This window comes from Rhinichthys klamathensis, unplaced genomic scaffold (genome assembly GCF_029890125.1).
Source record: "Rhinichthys klamathensis goyatoka isolate OS25496 unplaced genomic scaffold, OSU_Roscu_1.1 h1tg000550l_1, whole genome shotgun sequence".
In the NCBI taxonomy this organism is placed as follows: domain Eukaryota; kingdom Metazoa; phylum Chordata; class Actinopteri; order Cypriniformes; family Leuciscidae; genus Rhinichthys; species Rhinichthys klamathensis.
Genome location: NW_026607021.1, coordinates 52,501 through 75,000, shown reverse-complemented (window position 1 = coordinate 75,000; position 22,500 = coordinate 52,501). Strand labels below are relative to the sequence as shown.

At 36.1% G+C, this 22,500-nt stretch overlaps 1 protein-coding gene across 2 annotated transcripts in view; it reads left to right on the top strand.

The window, feature by feature from the left end:
* The window catches only part of kcnj6 (potassium inwardly rectifying channel subfamily J member 6), a 48,016-nt gene that overhangs the window by 14,513 nt on the left and 11,003 nt on the right, over positions 1 to 22,500 (top strand). For both annotated transcript variants that reach the window (XM_056239010.1, XM_056239011.1), the window contains exon 2: positions 3,309 to 4,218. In XM_056239010.1, coding sequence (XP_056094985.1) covers positions 3,333 to 4,218 — 886 coding nt within the window. In that variant the 5' untranslated portion in view covers positions 3,309 to 3,332. The remainder of the gene's footprint in view (positions 1 to 3,308; positions 4,219 to 22,500) is intronic.

The window sequence follows — 22,500 nt, the reverse complement described above, 5'->3', positions numbered from 1 at the left end:
ATCCCTAAACCTGCCCATCACACACACACACACACACACACACACACACACTGCCCCTATCCCTAAACCTGCCCATCACACACACACACACACACACACTGCCCCTATCCCTAAACCTGCCCATCACACACACACACACACACACACACACACTGCCCCTATCCCTAAACCTGCCCATCACACACACACACACACACACACACACACACACTGCCCCTATCCCTAAACCTGCCCATCACACACACACACACACACACACACACTGCCCCTATCCCTAAACCTGCCCATCACACACACACACACACACACACTGCCCCTATCCCTAAACCTGCCCATCACACACACACACACACACACACACACACACACACTGCCCCTATCCCTAAACCTACCCATCACAGGAGACATGCTGCATTTTTACATTTAAAAAAAAACATTGTTTTTTATGTTTTTTAAGCTATTTGAAATATGAGGACTCATGCAATGTCCTCATATATCACGTGTAAGTTGTAATACCAGTGTAATATGCATGTCATTATACACATTTGTGTCCTCATATATCACAAAAGCAAGAGCTCACTCACACACTCTCACACACACACACACACACACACTGGTCGTCTCTCCGGATTCTCCTTTCGTCAACATTTCCAAACAATATCTATTCTTACGGTTGAAGGTTATAGCTGAATGAGATCATCATAATCATCAGTTATTAATCATCATATCCTCATGTTAAAGGGTTTCCAGAGGCCAATAGAGCAGCACTCGGTCTGGAAGTTACAATCCCGTTCATTTCTCCAGGGGAGTTTGTAGTTCTGCTAATACACTGTCGAGCACAGCTCCACTGTGAGCTACGAGCTTCTGAACGCCGCAAGCTTGCATTTTAAACTTATTGGAAATAACTTGTGCAGAAACAATGGAATTCTTGGTGAAAAACTACATTACCCATAATTCTGCAGAGAATCTCCACCAATCAGAGGATCACAAGCAAATTGTGCCGAAAGAACCGTCCGCTCCCGCGAAGCACGGCAAGCCTCCACACGCTGCAGAGTACGGCATAGTACACTGGTTATGCATATATATATATAACTAACGTCTTGAAATAAATAGTTTTATTTCTGTCCATTGTTTTTAATTCGATGATGTAATTTGCAATGCTTCATGGGATTGTAGTTCTTTGTCTTTTTGTCAGGTTTTCAAATGTGATTCTGCTGGGTTTGGTTCATGGGTTCTAACTCGTAAATGAAGACTTCAGAAAATTGCTTCAGTGCTGATGATTGAGCTATGAGAGAGTCACAGTAGAGGAGCTGTGTTGAATCTGTTTTGTCATAAAGTGAAAACCAAATGAGTCATATAGAATTACGGCTAAGGGTCAAAGGTCATTGTCTATGCTGGTTTGAATGTACCGTCACACCCTGAGTTCAGTTCATCCGGCGTCAGTGAACGCAGGTGTCATTCTGTGTGTGTGTGTGTGTGTGTGTGTGTGTGTGTGTGTGTGTGTGTGTGTGTGTGTGCGTGTGTGTGTGTGTCTGTGTGTGTGTGTGAGTTGGTTTATGTGATTTATGAGGACACAAATTTGTATAATGACATGTGTATTACACTGGTATTACAACTTATGGGTGGTTTATGAGGACATTTCAAAAGTCCTCATAAATCAAATGGCTTAAAAAACATAAAAAACAATGTTTTATTAAAAAATAAAAAATGCTGCATGTCTCCTGTGATGGGTAGGTTTAGGGATAGGGGCAGTGTAGGGGGATAGAACATATAGTTTTTACGGTATAAAAACCATTACGCCTATGGAGAGTCCTCATAATGCTGTTGCACCAACATGTGTGTGTGTGTGTGTGTGTGCATGTGTGTGTCTGTGTGTGTGTGTGTGTGTGTGTGTGTGCGTGCGTGTGTGTGTGTGTGTAATGCATGGTCAGTTGAATCCCCTGTCTGTTTGTAATCTGTTGTCAGTAATTGATGACTGCAGAATTGCTCTTCCGAAGAGACTCTCATTAGCGGACGGTTCTGCACTAGCGCACTCTCTCGTCTCTGACGCTTTATTGTGACCAAAACACACTCTTTTAAACTGATATGACGCTGAAATGCAGTAAAGATGTCATGGACATCACGGTTTTCTCCAGAGCCGCTATATATATATATATAAATGAACTAAATTAATAACTTTTTTACAACAGAAATGAAGCATCACTGAACTGGCTTAAGCTGGACTGTGACGCTATTCTCTTCTGGAAACACACTGTTGCATTATTCTCCTGTTATCTCTGTAAAGCTGCGCAAATACATATTGCATTTTTATTATTGGATTGTTTTTTGTTGTTTTTTTTTCTGTATATTTAACTTGAGTAAACTCTTAGGTCTTAAGGCTTATCTAGTGTCTTTTAAACGTATTCCTTACTATATAGATTCTAATTTGGTATTTTTAGCTGATTTATTTATTATTAGAGTTGGTGTTTGTGTGATTCTACTGTTTGTAAGTGTTATGAGTTGTGTAAGCTACTGGTTCCTTGGATTTCCCGAAAGGGATGAATAAATGTGATAATGTTTTTTATTTAATATTTTGTATTTTTAGGAAATTTTATAGTACTAAATTATATTTTTGCTGTATTTATGATCCATTTATTCACATTTTGAGCATAGACCTGGAAATTTTATTTCCATCTTAAACTGTGGTAAATCTTGAATGCTTTAGAGGGACAGACTGAAGCTTGATCTCTTCTTAAAGATGACACTTGGCAGAAAGTAAAAAAAGTTACTACAGACATTTATGTTTATTGTTATGAAAAATTTCCAAAAATACTATTTTAAATTTTTATATGAAATATATATTTTCAAAAACATGTTTTACTCTAAATCTGTGAGAAAATCTAAATCTAAACAAGTGTGTGTTCCGCATGTGAGGCTGATCTCTCAGTAAATGAGCGTTCAGTGAGAGTGTGTTCGGCTGCAGTTCCACACGCTTCCACTAGAGGAAACTCTCCATTCATTTCCAGTGCGCGTTTCTGACCGCGAGGAGCACAAGTGTGACTGTTGCTTTCAGGACCATTAAACCTGTTCACATCATGGCCACGATTTATGTGTGTGTTCACACAGCAAGTGCCAAAATCTTTACCATGTTTCGGACCATTCTGATGAAGAAAGAAATTCTAAAATGACCGCAGAGCCCCAGACATGACGCTAAGACGTAATAAAGACTGTGGTAAACTAATCCCATCTCTCTCTCTCTCTCTCTCTCTCTCTCTCTCTCTCTCTCTCTCTCTCTCTCTCTCTCTCTCTCTCTCTCTCTCTCTCTCCAGGCTCAGAATCTTCCATTAGTCCCGATGGAGCCGGATGTGGAGAGCACCGTGACGGTCCGACAGCACAAGCGGCCCAAGCGGGGCGAGCCCAAGCCGGAGCGGGACCGGGAGCGAGCCGAGGCCCAGCGCTACGTGCGCAAGGACGGCAAGTGCAACGTGCACCACGGGAACGTGCGCGAGACCTACCGCTACCTGACGGACATCTTCACCACGCTAGTGGACCTCAAGTGGAGGTTCAACCTGTTCATCTTCGTGCTGGTGTACACCGTGACCTGGCTGTTCTTCGGCTTCATGTGGTGGCTGATCGCGTACATACGCGGAGACCTGGAGCACATCGGGGACAACCAGTGGACGCCGTGCGTTAATAACCTCAACGGCTTCGTGTCGGCGTTCCTCTTCTCCATCGAGACGGAGACCACCATCGGCTACGGCTACCGAGTGATCACCGATCAGTGTCCCGAGGGGATCTTGCTCCTGCTGGTGCAGTCGGTGCTCGGCTCCATCGTCAACGCCTTCATGGTGGGCTGCATGTTCGTGAAGATCTCGCAGCCGAAGAAGCGCGCCGAGACGCTAGTGTTCTCCACGCACGCCGTGATCTCCATCCGCGACGGCCGGCTCTGCCTGATGTTCCGCGTCGGAGACCTGCGAAACTCGCACATCGTGGAGGCGTCCATCCGAGCCAAGCTCATCAAGTCCAAGCAGACCAAAGAGGGCGAGTTCATCCCTCTCAACCAGACGGACATGAACGTGGGCTACGACACGGGAGACGACCGGCTGTTCCTGGTGTCCCCGCTCATCATCTGCCACGAGATCAACCAGCACAGCCCGTTCTGGGACATCTCCAAACAGCACCTGGCCCACGAGGAGCTGGAGATCGTGGTGATCCTGGAGGGCATGGTGGAGGCCACAGGTACGCAGGTTTACACTGTATCAAAATATGTGCGTAGTGTGTGTGATGTCACCCGTAGCGTTTCTGAAGCCCAAAGTGGGCGGAGCCGGCCGTCGCCATCTTGGCCGCGCGTCACTCCCGGATAAACGAACATGTGCAGCGAGGCGGATTAGCTGAGGTGACGCTAACACACAGCAGACAAACGGCTAGCAGTGACATCAGCGGCTATCCACCTGTCACTCAAGTGGCCACGCCCTTAACTATGCAGAACTTAAAGGGTTAATATAATTTAAACGGATGAGTTATAAAAACATTCACCCCCCTCACAGTCGTCATGAAGGGCAAAATTAGCTTTAAAGACCAAAACCACTTTTAGCACCAGACTGTAAACGTGTGTTCTTCTGCTGTAAAGTTGGGCATTTTAACATGCGGGTCTATGGGACTGAGTCTCTTCTGCAGCCGGCCTCGAGTGGCCAGTGGAGGAACTGCAGGTTAAGGCACTTCTGCTTGGTCATGACACTGGCAGACGCTTTCATCCACTCGATCGCTTCATGCATTCGCTGCGAGTCGAACTGTGGCGTAGCTCGAGACGTGCTTTGAGTCGCAGGGAGTAGATCCTGCAATCCGTTCGTCTAGTGGGTTTGGCTTTTCTCTCGTCTGTATTTGCATACGTGGCCGAACGAATCAGATCACATTAATTTCGTTCTGTGGTATTTGAATTAACCCAGCAAGCAATATCCGTCATTTCACCGTCTCGGTTAACTATAGACCCGATATAGTCCGGCTGAGGAACACACTTCTAGCCAACATATCCTTGAATTTGATTACATGTCGTTTTTGCTAAAACAGCTTGTGAGATGTGTGATGTTCCATCATGTAAGCAGAGTCAACAGTGATTACAAGGTGTTCGGTTTCATTTCTTTGACATGTTCTATGTGTAGCCAGTGCGTGGGCGATGGTTAGTCGTCTATGTTCACTGACAGCCCTTGTGTTAGCCCAGACGTCTGGCTGTGTTTGGACACTATTAGACGTCTTTTAAACGCAGAATTGCATGCTGGGAGGTTCCGGCTTGATGTCCCACTGGATCGCGCAGCTTTGTCTGATGCGTTGGCGTAATCTCCACTGAAACAGGAAGCTAAGGCGGGATTTATTGAGTGGCCCCTCCCCCTTTTCCAGTAGCCAATAGCGTTTCGTTTACCTCACAGACTGACAGCACCATGGAAGCGAATCCGATACGCTGGATTCAATAGTAGAGGAATACATTCATTTGATTCTTAACCAGCGGGATAAAACTGGAGTGTTTGAGCAAACGAACTCACATCTCCAACACACATTACTCGCGTCGGCCAGGCGGTGTTTATAGCAGAGGGGGCGGAGCTTCAGATTCTAGAGAGCATGTGATTGGACAGAAGATGTGATGAGAAGCGGTGATGTCATAAAAATCCCTGATCCATTTTAGCGGAAGTGAGAGACTGTAAGTTTAAATGCTTATTTCTCCTAAATGCGAATTTTGTCGTTGTTTTTCTTATCCATAACCTGAAGGCTGACATATTCATACCAAAACCTTAAAAACGTACATTTTGATTTCAGGGGGCCTATTTTAGCAGTGGTTTGAACTGGCATGTATTCAGAGGAAGCTTCCTATCTCTGGTCGTCACACACACACACACACACACACCTCGGTCATGAAGCTGGAAGAACACACCGCTCTGTCCGTCACACGGATGATCTTAAAGGGACGGCTACATTTATGCATGAGCATTCTGGCATCATTTACTCGCCCACATGTCCTTCCAGATTTTCATATATTTTTAATAATCTCTCATCATTTTTTTATCCATCTGTTAAAGTGAGTAAACGGGGAATGGATTTTTATCCCAGAATTATCCCTTTAACAGCATCAGCCTGAGAAACATGGGCTCACAATATAAATATAGTACAAGATCGATACACAGCGGCTTATAAACGCTCCGAGTGCTGGGAAATATCCCAGAGATCCCACTGGAGTCCAGCACTGGAAACACCATAGACCAGTGTGACCTCGTGTGTGTGTGTGACTGTGTGTGTGTGTGTGTGTGTGTGGATCATTAAAGACTTTGAGCTCGATGATTATTTCATGAGCTCTTTTCCCACTTACATGATCCGGGATTCCGGAAGACAAAGTTTCCTTGAAGGTTCAGCAGCTCCTGATGAGAGAACAAGAGACAGATCCGTCGCTTCAGGCCCGCACAAACAACACACACAAGTAGTTATTATACTGCAGCTTGTGTCAAAATGATTGATGGTGACCTTTGACCTTGCCCCTCCCCTTGCCCTTCCTGTTTCCGGGGTCATGTATTAACCTTTGACCTACCCCTCCCGGTTTCCGGGGTTGATGGATTAACCTTTGACCTAGCCCTCCCCGTTTCCGGGATTGATGGATTAACCTTTGCCCTGATGAGCGTTCGATCATTTGGTTGACAGAAAGTTTTGACAGGTTGTGTAGTAGGGAGGGGGTTTTATGACCACCAGATGGTATGTGAACTTTTGACCCCGACCATGTGTTTCCGGAGTTTATGGCTATGTGTTTATGTGTGTGTGTGTGTGTGTGTGTGTGTGTGTGTGTGTGTTCATGACGGGGCAATTTGCTTGGTGTGACTGAGAGGAATGGTGTGTGTGTGTGTGTGTGTGTTTATGACGGGGCAATTTGCTTGGTGTGACTGAGAGGAATGTTTTCAGGGAAAGTTTTTATTATATCAGGATAATGTTCACAGAACGCCGAAATTATGAACATGAAGAGGTCTGACACGGATTTTCAGCCGGCACTGCACCATCCATATTGCCTGCTGAGGAGAATGAAACAAAATGAGTTTAAAGAAATAGCATTGATGACAAATAAAAGCTTATAAAATAAAACTTCATTATATATTTTAAAGCAAAGTTTTAAAACAACTCTGGAAATTAATGAGGAGGTATTTATGCGTCTATCTGGTTAGTCACAGACTCTTAAACCTTTCTGATCAGATGAAATGTCACAAAAATGAGTTTAAAGAAATAGCATTGTGCTTGAATAAAGCACATAAATAGTGATTAATTTAATTACACATTTAAAGTAAGTTTTAACATGTGCTGAACTTAATTAGGTATCCTTTATGCGTCTGAATATTGTTGCGGATTCTTAAGTCTTTCTGAGCAGATGAAATATCCCAAACAGTTTTAAGAAATTAAAAGCACTGTGCTCGAATAAAACACATGAATTAGTTATTAAATGAAGTAAGATGTTGAATTGACTATAAGCATTTTAATCAAATACACCCCAATATACTGTCTTAAATAAAACAGTGAATAACAGTTCATTATTTGAAACAATATGTCGAATTGACTATAAGCATTTTAATCCATACATCAGTGGTATAGGGTCTTACGCAGTTTAATAAAACATATACAATTTTGAATAATAGGGGATATTATGTGAAATAAGATGTTAAATTATCATGTATTTTAATCTAATACAACACAATATAATACATCACAATATGCTGTTTTACATAAATAAATAAAATAGTGAATAATAGCTGATATTATATGAAATAAGGTTAAATTATCAAGTATTTTAATCTAATACACCACAAAATACTGGCTTACACAGATAAATAATAGTGATGAATAATAGTTATATAATATTAGTTATATAATAGTAATGAATTATAGTTCACATTATTATGGTTATATAATATATAATAAGAGGTTAAATTATCCACAATATATGGTTTTACAAAGTTAAATAAAACATAAAATAGTGAAAATAGTTTGTACTATTTGAAATAAGATGCTAATTATCAGGTATATAATCATTTTAATATAATACGCACAATATACTTTCTTATACACCGATAAATAAAATAGTGAATAATAGTTGATATTATATGAAATAAGATTCTAAATTATTACGTATTTTATTCTAATACACCACGAAATACTGCCTTACATAGATAAATCAAACATAAAATAGCGAATAGTTGATATTATATTAAATAAGTTGTTAAATTACCAAGTATGCACATTTTAATCTAATACAGGTTCCTAGGTTCCAATATTCTATTGCATCTTCACTTCACTGACCACTATGTTGTCTGTTGTCTGCAATATACTGACTTACATAGATAAATAAAACATATAAATTTGTGAAACATATTATTTTAAACAAACTGTTAAATTACCAAGTATACAAACTTGAATCTAATACACACGAAATACGACCTTACACAGATAAATAAAACATATAATATATAGTGAATAAGAGTTCATATTATTTGAAATAAGATATTAAATTATAAAGTATAAGCATTTTAATCGAATGCACAACAATATACTGCCTTACACAGATAAATAAACATATAAAACAGTGTTTTTATACGAAATAAGATGACATTTTATTAAGTATTTAAAACTAGTTTTAAACGTATGTTGAAGTGTACCTACCATTGGTGAAATTAGGAGGTCTTTTTGGCTCTGGTTAAAATCACAGATCCTTGAATTTCTGAGGTGTTTGCTCTCCGTTTGCTAAATTGAAAATGAAGACCGCTTTCATCATGTCCGGGGCAATGGTCCGCCCCTTCCTCTCTGTGTAGCTGCTATCTTATGCTAGGTAATAGCATTAGGAGTTTGTTTCAGAAAACATCAAGCAATTAAAAGATAGTGCGGCCACCTGGTGTTTTACAATCAAAGACCACAACTGTCTCCAACCATAAAATCTTCTGATCTGTAGCATTCCTGTCTGGCGGGGAGACCCCAAAATGGGGCCATTTTGACACTTCACAGGCTGTAAGATCAATATAATTAGATGTTTATACCGGCGTCTTCAGGAAAAAGTCAAAACAAAATGGTCACAAAGTTACATATTATATAGCCTACTCTTATCCATTGATTGTGATGATAAGATAAATTGTCCTTATTTCTTGGGGAGTTGTCCCCATCCTGTTTTACTTGACACCTCACCCCTGAAGAGCAGGTTTATTTTTCTAACATTTAAACAACACCCTCTGACTTTATGAATAGACATAAATGACATCTTAATGATTTTTTTATAATTTTGTGCATTTATTTAAAGTATGCATGCGGGCCTACCATTCTGACACTAGTGATACCTTACTTCTTTGATAATATTACAGGTTTTATGAAATATTATTTCTAATTTTTTCAGCACATGTAGTCAGAGTCACAGAAAATAATATTAGTGCAACAAATAAGGAGATTATGTTTTATTTATTTTGATCAGGTTTGTTAAAAGTATGCCTGAATGATGTTAGTTAATCTGCACTGATGATGCATTCCTTTGAATCTTAACTTTGAGTGCATCAGAATTAAATGGATGTAAAATTATTATCATGTCACATGTGACATTAACATGACAGAAAATACAGTAACACCAATGACATAACGAATCACCAATGCCACACATAAGACCATAATTAGATGAGACTAAATTGTTACATTTGGTATACAATCTAAATGAATAGCTTTGAATAAAGTTTATCTTTAAATGGTGATTTTACTTAACAGTATCTGCTCAAAAACTTTACAATTTTAATGCAAAACTGTGCTTTGTCGTCTTAGATCAAATTTATACAAAGATATGTAAGCAGTATTTTGTCCATAGACACACAACAGCAAGCAGTATTCCTGTTACCGTAACTGTTTAGTCTTTTCCACTATCAAAACATTTCAAATGGCTGCATCCGACAATATACGGCTTATTACGGTAATTTCAGGCTTTCCGCCAGCAAATGACGCCAGCTTTCTGGCAGAGCGGGGTCGCGGAAGGATTTGAATGTTGAACAGAGAGATACGGAGCGCAACAGGACAGGGTGTTTTGGACAGCGTAAATAATAAAAGAAAGAACGAACAAAAACGTAGCGATTCGAGTGGTAGACAACAGGTGAGGTGTTTGGGATGATTTTTGATGAAACTTGGGAGGTGGATGGCCGAATACTCTTTCAAGTATCTTAGCATGCGGTGTATGTAAAGTTATGTATACGTGGGCTATTTGTATATGAGGGCGCTGCGTATGAAAAAAGTATCCTAAATGAAAACTATGCAACTCCATGTCACACACAAAAATACTTGTATATGTGCATTATAGTTAATTTTCAACTTAAACATGTTAGTTTTATTTATTACGATTTTTTCTCAATAAAATCAATAATTTATTCAAGTGTCTATCATTTGTCTATTTAAATTAAAAAAATTATACATTTACAAACACACCACACACTAATGGTCAATAACAGTAATTTATTGAAAGTCATCTTTTTCTGAAAAGATAATTCCTAGCACTTGAAGATAGCACAATGGTTTATAATTTTACAGCCAAAACAAAATATGTGAAAATCACCCTATTTTAGTTCTTCATGTTCTAAAGGGTTAATTTGTAACTTTTAGAAAATAGCAGCACATTTTCAGAGACGGGATGTGTCTCTGTGGTCCATGAGACATCATAGGTAAAGTTTGTCTGGAGTTAATATTTAATTGTACACGTCTTAAGAACTTCAGGGTCAATGGGGCTCCTGAGAATAATGTCCCTTAAAACCAAAGAGTAAGCTAAAAGACACTAGTTTTCCAATGTTACCTATACCAAAATCAAATACTGTATAGAATTTGTATTATGCTTTTTCATAGGATAATCTTGCTTTACATTTATAATAAAAATGTAAAAGCATTTCTTTATATTTGCAGTGTTCTGACACAATGTCATCCATTGATACTTTTTGCTTTTATAAAATTTACATTTCTTATGTCTACAAAGGTTCAAAGTAAAAATATGATAAATATGAATCTATGTGAGGTCTCAACCACAAACGCAAAACATTGTGTTGGGTAATCCAGACATAGCTTTACTAAAAGAAAATATTATGGAAGTCATTTTCAAAACTGTAATTACGCCATATTTATTAATATAATGGCTTCATGTTCATTTATAGTTTTTATTTGTTTGTTATTAACTAATACCTTTTTGTTTTTAACCAACACTTATACATCCAGCACGCAATTAAAGAGATGTATGAGCTAAGGATGTTCTCTGACCCAAATAAACAGGAGTGTTCACAATCTACAGTACAATATACAGTTAGATATTCTCCCACTATAAACTACTGTATGTGTGTAAATAGTTGTGCTTGAAGCTTTGGTGGTATTTTTTACACATGCAAAGTACCACACATTTGTAAAGCCTATAGGACTAACTTTAAAACATAATCTTTATAGAGGAATCACATGTGTCCAAAACACACATGTGAGATTCATAAGACCAAATCACTATGAAAAGAGGGCTGGAAAAGCACCGGTTATAATAAATGCACAAAAGTGTTTTTGTTTTATTAGGTGAAGACTTTTCTTTGAGAGCGGTCAACACTCAGGGGTTATAGAAATAAATGACAATTAAGAATTTAAGCGATAGTCTTTCTGTTTGAGAATCTTTGACTAAATTGATACTTTGTTTAGTGCAACCTTCCATCTATCTATGTTGTGGAATCACACAAAGTATTAACACGAAAAGTAAGCGCATGCTGTTTTAAACTATACGGCACATCTGACTATTGCACTGAGAGATGTTATGTCCAGTGCAGTTAGGACTAATGCATGTTCATTTAAGTTTGAGACTGTTAAAGTTCCACACTCTGGTAAAAACTGCAGATACAATGGCTCAAAAGTAAATTCTAGAGGTCCACTTGCTAAAAAGTAAATACCACATGAACCATTTAAATGAATACAGAAAAGCCACTTACAGTCCTTCTATATGAGTTTGTTTAAGACTAAGCAAATCATATTTATTTTAAATCATCGTCTTTCCGGCATGTCTTGATACTTTTTCTTTTATAAAATGTACTTTCTCTTATTTCTACAAAGGCTCAATCTCAATTCATGTCCTAGCAAACATAACGTAAAAAATATAATACATATGTCTGACTTACAGTGTTTTTAAGAAATAGGTGACGCAATACTCCAAACAGTGCAACACACAAGCATGGTCAATTGGTGAAAACGCCACATATGTAAGGTAGTTTTCCAAATATCCCCTAAAAGCAAATACTGTATGTTTGTATTACACTTTTTAAAGGCTAATCTAGCTTTAAAGTTAGAATAAAAAGTTATATCCAAACATATATTCATACCTGTTGTGTTTTGATACAATGCTCTAACAGTACTTTTTTTGTTTTATAAATACAATTTTCTTATTTCTACAAATAGCAGTCTGTTAAATTTGAGTTAATACACAATTAAGCATGTGAATAATGCTGCAAATACGTCTGACACGTTAAAATACAGATCTAAAATACACCATCTAAAATACAGATAATTTTTCTTTTGACAAATCTACAATTCAAATGATCACACCCGTGGTGTTTAACGTCCAAGAGTTGAAGAAGCAGTTCTTTATGCAAAAAAAAAATAAAAACCATCAATAATACAAATAGTTTAAGTTGACATAAACAAAACACCCCAGATCCTTACATAAATTATAGTAAACATTTACAAAATGTAAATAGATTCTGACAGGTTTGTCAGAGTACCTGTACCACATTATTGTAATGCAAACACATTTGAGGGGTAACGTTACCAGTCCTTGTAAAGGTTATGGATCAAATGTAAGCATAATCTTTATGCAACAATCACGTTTCACGTGTTGTTTCACTGCATCCTAGCTATCTAAATGCATGCATCTATTGCGAACAATTCACCCAGGGCATATGTTTTGACCTTGTAATGTTTAATCAAATTTTGTTGGACAATATATGGCGGATTAACAGGTTCTACGTAACTGGGTAATGTTGCATTTAATTAACATTGTTTATTTCGGTAAACTTAAGTTTATTACATAAGATACATTCAATGCCATTTAGTTGAATCAGGTTAACATTCTTAATTTTGTCCAAAACAGTTCAATTATCCTAAAATTAATTTCAAACAAAATTAAAATAAATAATCCAATTGTTTAGTTTATTTAGCGATTATGTTCAACAGCCTTTACTAATATATCTAATAAGATAACCTTTTACAAATTATTTACTTATTGTTAGGCATTTGCTATGGTTTTGTCACAGACAATGCTTGCCCAAAGTAGCTGTTTTATAATTATTGAAATCACTTTAATTATTGTTAGCACGTCTTCTTTCCAAACACATGGTCTACACTTTACCACGATGGTAAAACACTAACATATCAGAAACTCTTTTAAATATAAACATAAAAGGGCATTAACAAGTCGCCAATTTTTTATCTTCAAAATGTACACCCCTATCCAGCATGATGGGAAGGGGAAATCCTGTACCTAGTTTTCTATATTACTATTTTAACACAACTAAACTAATTTATGTAATCACAACACCTATGGATTAAGAAAAATGGTTGACTCCATTTAGCATATACGTAAGTAAACTGAACAAGCATCAAATGTTATTTTATGGTCTACTTAACTGAAGCATGTTCTTTCAACATGACAATATTGAGTTAAACGCAACTGTTTCAAGTCAGTTTAACGTAATGCAATGTGTTTAATGAGAAAGCTAATACATCGGTGTTAAATTAAAATTATTTTTAAATAAACTGAACCGTATCGTAAATAATTTTCGACTGAATTCTCTCGGGTGACATGCAGGACTAGTTGTTTATGCAAGACATAGTTATTTATGGCTTCTTGAAGACAACCAGTCCGAAACCACTTAGCCGACCTCCATTATCCTTTAAGACTGCGTCTTTTTTATCGCCTAAAGACCCCAGGGTTAGACGGTGTATAATAAGCTTTTTCATAAGCTCCGACATGTTATCGTTTCGACCTCTGTAAAAGAAATAACACACACACACATGCATAGTGGTTCAACCTTTTATTTAAAAATGACACATCTAATATTACTATCAGTAAAAACAGGATAGATAATGACTACATGTTATAAGTAATATAATAAAATAATTAATAAAATAAATAATGGGGTAACAATAACATCATTGATAGTCTAACCAGAATAAAAAGTCACGGAACACAAACATGTTTCTGTCTAGGACATAATCGGTAAACAGTTCAATAATTTGGTCGACGTTGTTAATCAATTGACAACGTTCGACCATCTCCTCCTCATCGTCAGTGTCTAATCGATTTGACTTTTTGACCAAATCGATACATACATCGACTACAAACGTGAACATGCACAACGTATCGGTGACACCAATGGCAGGCGGTGAACCGTACATCCAATCGAGAACCTGTTTTATCATATCGCATACTGGCTCGTCATCGTGAAGACATGCGGAGGTCATAGAGTACCATGTATTCTTATGACCCAGACTTCTTACATTTTTCATCATTTTCTTGAGATTGGCCTCGCGTGTAGTGTCGTCATCATCACGTGGAATTTCAAACGGGGAATCGGGTGCGTCCTCAATAATCTTGTTCATAAGACCAATGATCTGATCTTTGTAATGATCTTTAAACATGGATGTGATAAAGTGCGTTATACTGCCCGCAACACCCATGTTGGAGGAGGTTTGATCACTGGCCATTGACGATTGAGAATCCTCGCCAGATGTCGACGACGTCATAGACGATTTCCTTACAGGGTTTGTCCAGAAGCTTGTCTCTGATTTCTTGTAGTTTAGTACCGATGAATGGTTCGTCTCTTAGTTCATGCAGAATAGACCCGACTGTTCCTTGAATAGCCTGAGGATACGATTTTAATCCACGCCTGTTTAGGACGAATGCTATGATGAGTCGTAGAAGACTAGTTTTCGGCAGGTTCAAACAAACAGTAATGTCAAAGCAAGCTTTAGCAGGCCATGTAACAACAAAATGATCCTTCAACTTCTGATCAATGAGATGTAGCAGTAGTCCCAACAGTCAGCGTTTTTCCGATTTTGAATCCAATTGAAGTAATCGTCTGTAGCGTCGAAACCGTTAGCAGCATTACCAACCTCACACAACAGTTAGGAGAAACCGGTTTACGTGCGATAACTGAGGCTGAGCGTAGAGTTTTTTAGGCCTGCGATTGGGGTCCGCCTTCGCCCCCCTGTTGTGTACGGGGGGTTGTCTTCAAGAAGCCATAAATAACTATGTCTTGCATAAACAACTAGTCCTGCATGTCACCCGAGAGAATTCAGTCGAAAATTATTTACGATACGGTTCAGTTTATTTAAAAATAATTTTAATTTAACACCGATGTATTAGCTTTCTCATTAAACACATTGCATTACGTTAAACTGACTTGAAACAGTTGCGTTTAACTCAATATTGTCATGTTGAAAGAACATGCTTCAGTTAAGTAGACCATAAAATAACATTTGATGCTTGTTCAGTTTACTTACGTATATGCTAAATGGAGTCAACCATTTTTCTTAATCCATAGGTGTTGTGATTACATAAATTAGTTTAGTTGTGTTAAAATAGTAATATAGAAAACTAGGTACAGGATTTCCCCTTCCCATCATGCTGGATAGGGGTGTACATTTTGAAGATAAAAAATTGGCGACTTGTTAATGCCCTTTTATGTTTATATTTAAAAGAGTTTCTGATATGTTAGTGTTTTACCATCGTGGTAAAGTGTAGACCATGTGTTTGGAAAGAAGACGTGCTAACAATAATTAAAGTGATTTCAATAATTATAAAACAGCTACTTTGGGCAAGCATTGTCTGTGACAAAACCATAGCAAATGCCTAACAATAAGTAAATAATTTGTAAAAGGTTATCTTATTAGATATATTAGTAAAGGCTGTTGAACATAATCGCTAAATAAACTAAACAATTGGATTATTTATTTTAATTTTGTTTGAAATTAATTTTAGGATAATTGAACTGTTTTGGACAAAATTAAGAATGTTAACCTGATTCAACTAAATGGCATTGAATGTATCTTATGTAATAAACTTAAGTTTACCGAAATAAACAATGTTAATTAAATGCAACATTACCCAGTTACGTAGAACCTGTTAATCCGCCATATATTGTCCAACAAAATTTGATTAAACATTACAAGGTCAAAACATATGCCCTGGGTGAATTGTTCGCAATAGATGCATGCATTTAGATAGCTAGGATGCAGTGAAACAACACGTGAAACGTGATTGTTGCATAAAGATTATGCTTACATTTGATCCATAACCTTTACAAGGACTGGTAACGTTACCCCTCAAATGTGTTTGCATTACAATAATGTGGTACAGGTACTCTGACAAACCTGTCAGAATCTATTTACATTTTGTAAATGTTTACTATAATTTATGTAAGGATCTGGGGTGTTTTGTTTATGTCAACTTAAACTATTTGTATTATTGATGGTTTTTATTTTTTTTTTGCATAAAGAACTGCTTCTTCAACTCTTGGACGTTAAACACCACGGGTGTGATCATTTGAATTGTAGATTTGTCAAAAGAAAAATTATCTGTATTTTAGATGGTGTATTTTAGATCTGTATTTTAACGTGTCAGACGTATTTGCAGCATTATTCACATGCTTAATTGTGTATTAACTCAAATTTAACAGACTGCTATTTGTAGAAATAAGAAAATTGTATTTATAAAACAAAAAAAGTACTGTTAGAGCATTGTATCAAAACACAACAGGTATGAATATATGTTTGGATATAACTTTTTATTCTAACTTTAAAGCTAGATTAGCCTTTAAAAAGTGTAATACAAACATACAGTATTTGCTTTTAGGGGATATTTGGAAAACTACCTTACATATGTGGCGTTTTCACCAATTGACCATGCTTGTGTGTTGCACTGTTTGGAGTATTGCGTCACCTATTTCTTAAAAACACTGTAAGTCAGACATATGTATTATATTTTTTACGTTATGTTTGCTAGGACATGAATTGAGATTGAGCCTTTGTAGAAATAAGAGAAAGTACATTTTATAAAAGAAAAAGTATCAAGACATGCCGGAAAGACGATGATTTAAAATAAATATGATTTGCTTAGTCTTAAACAAACTCATATAGAAGGACTGTAAGTGGCTTTTCTGTATTCATTTAAATGGTTCATGTGGTATTTACTTTTTAGCAAGTGGACCTCTAGAATTTACTTTTGAGCCATTGTATCTGCAGTTTTTACCAGAGTGTGGAACTTTAACAGTCTCAAACTTAAATGAACATGCATTAGTCCTAACTGCACTGGACATAACATCTCTCAGTGCAATAGTCAGATGTGCCGTATAGTTTAAAACAGCATGCGCTTACTTTTCGTGTTAATACTTTGTGTGATTCCACAACATAGATAGATGGAAGGTTGCACTAAACAAAGTATCAATTTAGTCAAAGATTCTCAAACAGAAAGACTATCGCTTAAATTCTTAATTGTCATTTATTTCTATAACCCCTGAGTGTTGACCGCTCTCAAAGAAAAGTCTTCACCTAATAAAACAAAAACACTTTTGTGCATTTATTATAACCGGTGCTTTTCCAGCCCTCTTTTCATAGTGATTTGGTCTTATGAATCTCACATGTGTGTTTTGGACACATGTGATTCCTCTATAAAGATTATGTTTTAAAGTTAGTCCTATAGGCTTTACAAATGTGTGGTACTTTGCATGTGTAAAAAATACCACCAAAGCTTCAAGCACAACTATTTACACACATACAGTAGTTTATAGTGGGAGAATATCTAACTGTATATTGTACTGTAGATTGTGAACACTCCTGTTTATTTGGGTCAGAGAACATCCTTAGCTCATACATCTCTTTAATTGCGTGCTGGATGTATAAGTGTTGGTTAAAAACAAAAAGGTATTAGTTAATAACAAACAAATAAAAACTATAAATGAACATGAAGCCATTATATTAATAAATATGGCGTAATTACAGTTTTGAAAATGACTTCCATAATATTTTCTTTTAGTAAAGCTATGTCTGGATTACCCAACACAATGTTTTGCGTTTGTGGTTGAGACCTCACATAGATTCATATTTATCATATTTTTACTTTGAACCTTTGTAGACATAAGAAATGTAAATTTTATAAAAGCAAAAAGTATCAATGGATGACATTGTGTCAGAACACTGCAAATATAAAGAAATGCTTTTACATTTTTATTATAAATGTAAAGCAAGATTATCCTATGAAAAAGCATAATACAAATTCTATACAGTATTTGATTTTGGTATAGGTAACATTGGAAAACTAGTGTCTTTTAGCTTACTCTTTGGTTTTAAGGGACATTATTCTCAGGAGCCCCATTGACCCTGAAGTTCTTAAGACGTGTACAATTAAATATTAACTCCAGACAAACTTTACCTATGATGTCTCATGGACCACAGAGACACATCCCGTCTCTGAAAATGTGCTGCTATTTTCTAAAAGTTACAAATTAACCCTTTAGAACATGAAGAACTAAAATAGGGTGATTTTCACATATTTTGTTTTGGCTGTAAAATTATAAACCATTGTGCTATCTTCAAGTGCTAGGAATTATCTTTTCAGAAAAAGATGACTTTCAATAAATTACTGTTATTGACCATTAGTGTGTGGTGTGTTTGTAAATGTATAATTTTTTTAATTTAAATAGACAAATGATAGACACTTGAATAAATTATTGATTTTATTGAGAAAAAATCGTAATAAATAAAACTAACATGTTTAAGTTGAAAATTAACTATAATGCACATATACAAGTATTTTTGTGTGTGACATGGAGTTGCATAGTTTTCATTTAGGATACTTTTTTCATACGCAGCGCCCTCATATACAAATAGCCCACGTATACATAACTTTACATACACCGCATGCTAAGATACTTGAAAGAGTATTCGGCCATCCACCTCCCAAGTTTCATCAAAAATCATCCCAAACACCTCACCTGTTGTCTACCACTCGAATCGCTACGTTTTTGTTCGTTCTTTCTTTTATTATTTACGCTGTCCAAAACACCCTGTCCTGTTGCGCTCCGTATCTCTCTGTTCAACATTCAAATCCTTCCGCGACCCCGCTCTGCCAGAAAGCTGGCGTCATTTGCTGGCGGAAAGCCTGAAATTACCGTAATAAGCCGTATATTGTCGGATGCAGCCATTTGAAATGTTTTGATAGTGGAAAAGACTAAACAGTTACGGTAACAGGAATACTGCTTGCTGTTGTGTGTCTATGGACAAAATACTGCTTACATATCTTTGTATAAATTTGATCTAAGACGACAAAGCACAGTTTTGCATTAAAATTGTAAAGTTTTTGAGCAGATACTGTTAAGTAAAATCACCATTTAAAGATAAACTTTATTCAAAGCTATTCATTTAGATTGTATACCAAATGTAACAATTTAGTCTCATCTAATTATGGTCTTATGTGTGGCATTGGTGATTCGTTATGTCATTGGTGTTACTGTATTTTCTGTCATGTTAATGTCACATGTGACATGATAATAATTTTACATCCATTTAATTCTGATGCACTCAAAGTTAAGATTCAAAGGAATGCATCATCAGTGCAGATTAACTAACATCATTCAGGCATACTTTTAACAAACCTGATCAAAATAAATAAAACATAATCTCCTTATTTGTTGCACTAATATTATTTTCTGTGACTCTGACTACATGTGCTGAAAAAATTAGAAATAATATTTCATAAAACCTGTAATATTATCAAAGAAGTAAGGTATCACTAGTGTCAGAATGGTAGGCCCGCATGCATACTTTAAATAAATGCACAAAATTATAAAAAAATCATTAAGATGTCATTTATGTCTATTCATAAAGTCAGAGGGTGTTGTTTAAATGTTAGAAAAATAAACCTGCTCTTCAGGGGTGAGGTGTCAAGTAAAACAGGATGGGGACAACTCCCCAAGAAATAAGGACAATTTATCTTATCATCACAATCAATGGATAAGAGTAGGCTATATAATATGTAACTTTGTGACCATTTTGTTTTGACTTTTTCCTGAAGACGCCGGTATAAACATCTAATTATATTGATCTTACAGCCTGTGAAGTGTCAAAATGGCCCCATTTTGGGGTCTCCCCGCCAGACAGGAATGCTACAGATCAGAAGATTTTATGGTTGGAGACAGTTGTGGTCTTTGATTGTAAAACACCAGGTGGCCGCACTATCTTTTAATTGCTTGATGTTTTCTGAAACAAACTCCTAATGCTATTACCTAGCATAAGATAGCAGCTACACAGAGAGGAAGGGGCGGACCATTGCCCCGGACATGATGAAAGCGGTCTTCATTTTCAATTTAGCAAACGGAGAGCAAACACCTCAGAAATTCAAGGATCTGTGATTTTAACCAGAGCCAAAAAGACCTCCTAATTTCACCAATGGTAGGTACACTTCAACATACGTTTAAAACTAGTTTTAAATACTTAATAAAATGTCATCTTATTTCGTATAAAAACACTGTTTTATATGTTTATTTATCTGTGTAAGGCAGTATATTGTTGTGCATTCGATTAAAATGCTTATACTTTATAATTTAATATCTTATTTCAAATAATATGAACTCTTATTCACTATATATTATATGTTTTATTTATCTGTGTAAGGTCGTATTTCGTGTGTATTAGATTCAAGTTTGTATACTTGGTAATTTAACAGTTTGTTTAAAATAATATGTTTCACAAATTTATATGTTTTATTTATCTATGTAAGTCAGTATATTGCAGACAACAGACAACATAGTGGTCAGTGAAGTGAAGATGCAATAGAATATTGGAACCTAGGAACCTGTATTAGATTAAAATGTGCATACTTGGTAATTTAACAACTTATTTAATATAATATCAACTATTCGCTATTTTATGTTTGATTTATCTATGTAAGGCAGTATTTCGTGGTGTATTAGAATAAAATACGTAATAATTTAGAATCTTATTTCATATAATATCAACTATTATTCACTATTTTATTTATCGGTGTATAAGAAAGTATATTGTGCGTATTATATTAAAATGATTATATACCTGATAATTAGCATCTTATTTCAAATAGTACAAACTATTTTCACTATTTTATGTTTTATTTAACTTTGTAAAACCATATATTGTGGATAATTTAACCTCTTATTATATATTATATAACCATAATAATGTGAACTATAATTCATTACTATTATATAACTAATATTATATAACTATTATTCATCACTATTATTTATCTGTGTAAGCCAGTATTTTGTGGTGTATTAGATTAAAATACTTGATAATTTAACCTTATTTCATATAATATCAGCTATTATTCACTATTTTATTTATTTATGTAAAACAGCATATTGTGATGTATTATATTGTGTTGTATTAGATTAAAATACATGATAATTTAACATCTTATTTCACATAATATCCCCTATTATTCAAAATTGTATATGTTTTATTAAACTGCGTAAGACCCTATACCACTGATGTATGGATTAAAATGCTTATAGTCAATTCGACATATTGTTTCAAATAATGAACTGTTATTCACTGTTTTATTTAAGACAGTATATTGGGGTGTATTTGATTAAAATGCTTATAGTCAATTCAACATCTTACTTCATTTAATAACTAATTCATGTGTTTTATTCGAGCACAGTGCTTTTAATTTCTTAAAACTGTTTGGGATATTTCATCTGCTCAGAAAGACTTAAGAATCCGCAACAATATTCAGACGCATAAAGGATACCTAATTAAGTTCAGCACATGTTAAAACTTACTTTAAATGTGTAATTAAATTAATCACTATTTATGTGCTTTATTCAAGCACAATGCTATTTCTTTAAACTCATTTTTGTGACATTTCATCTGATCAGAAAGGTTTAAGAGTCTGTGACTAACCAGATAGACGCATAAATACCTCCTCATTAATTTCCAGAGTTGTTTTAAAACTTTGCTTTAAAATATATAATGAAGTTTTATTTTATAAGCTTTTATTTGTCATCAATGCTATTTCTTTAAACTCATTTTGTTTCATTCTCCTCAGCAGGCAATATGGATGGTGCAGTGCCGGCTGAAAATCCGTGTCAGACCTCTTCATGTTCATAATTTCGGCGTTCTGTGAACATTATCCTGATATAATAAAAACTTTCCCTGAAAACATTCCTCTCAGTCACACCAAGCAAATTGCCCCGTCATAAACACACACACACACACACACACCATTCCTCTCAGTCACACCAAGCAAATTGCCCCGTCATGAACACACACACACACACACACACACACACACACACACACATAAACACATAGCCATAAACTCCGGAAACACATGGTCGGGGTCAAAAGTTCACATACCATCTGGTGGTCATAAAACCCCCTCCCTACTACACAACCTGTCAAAACTTTCTGTCAACCAAATGATCGAACGCTCATCAG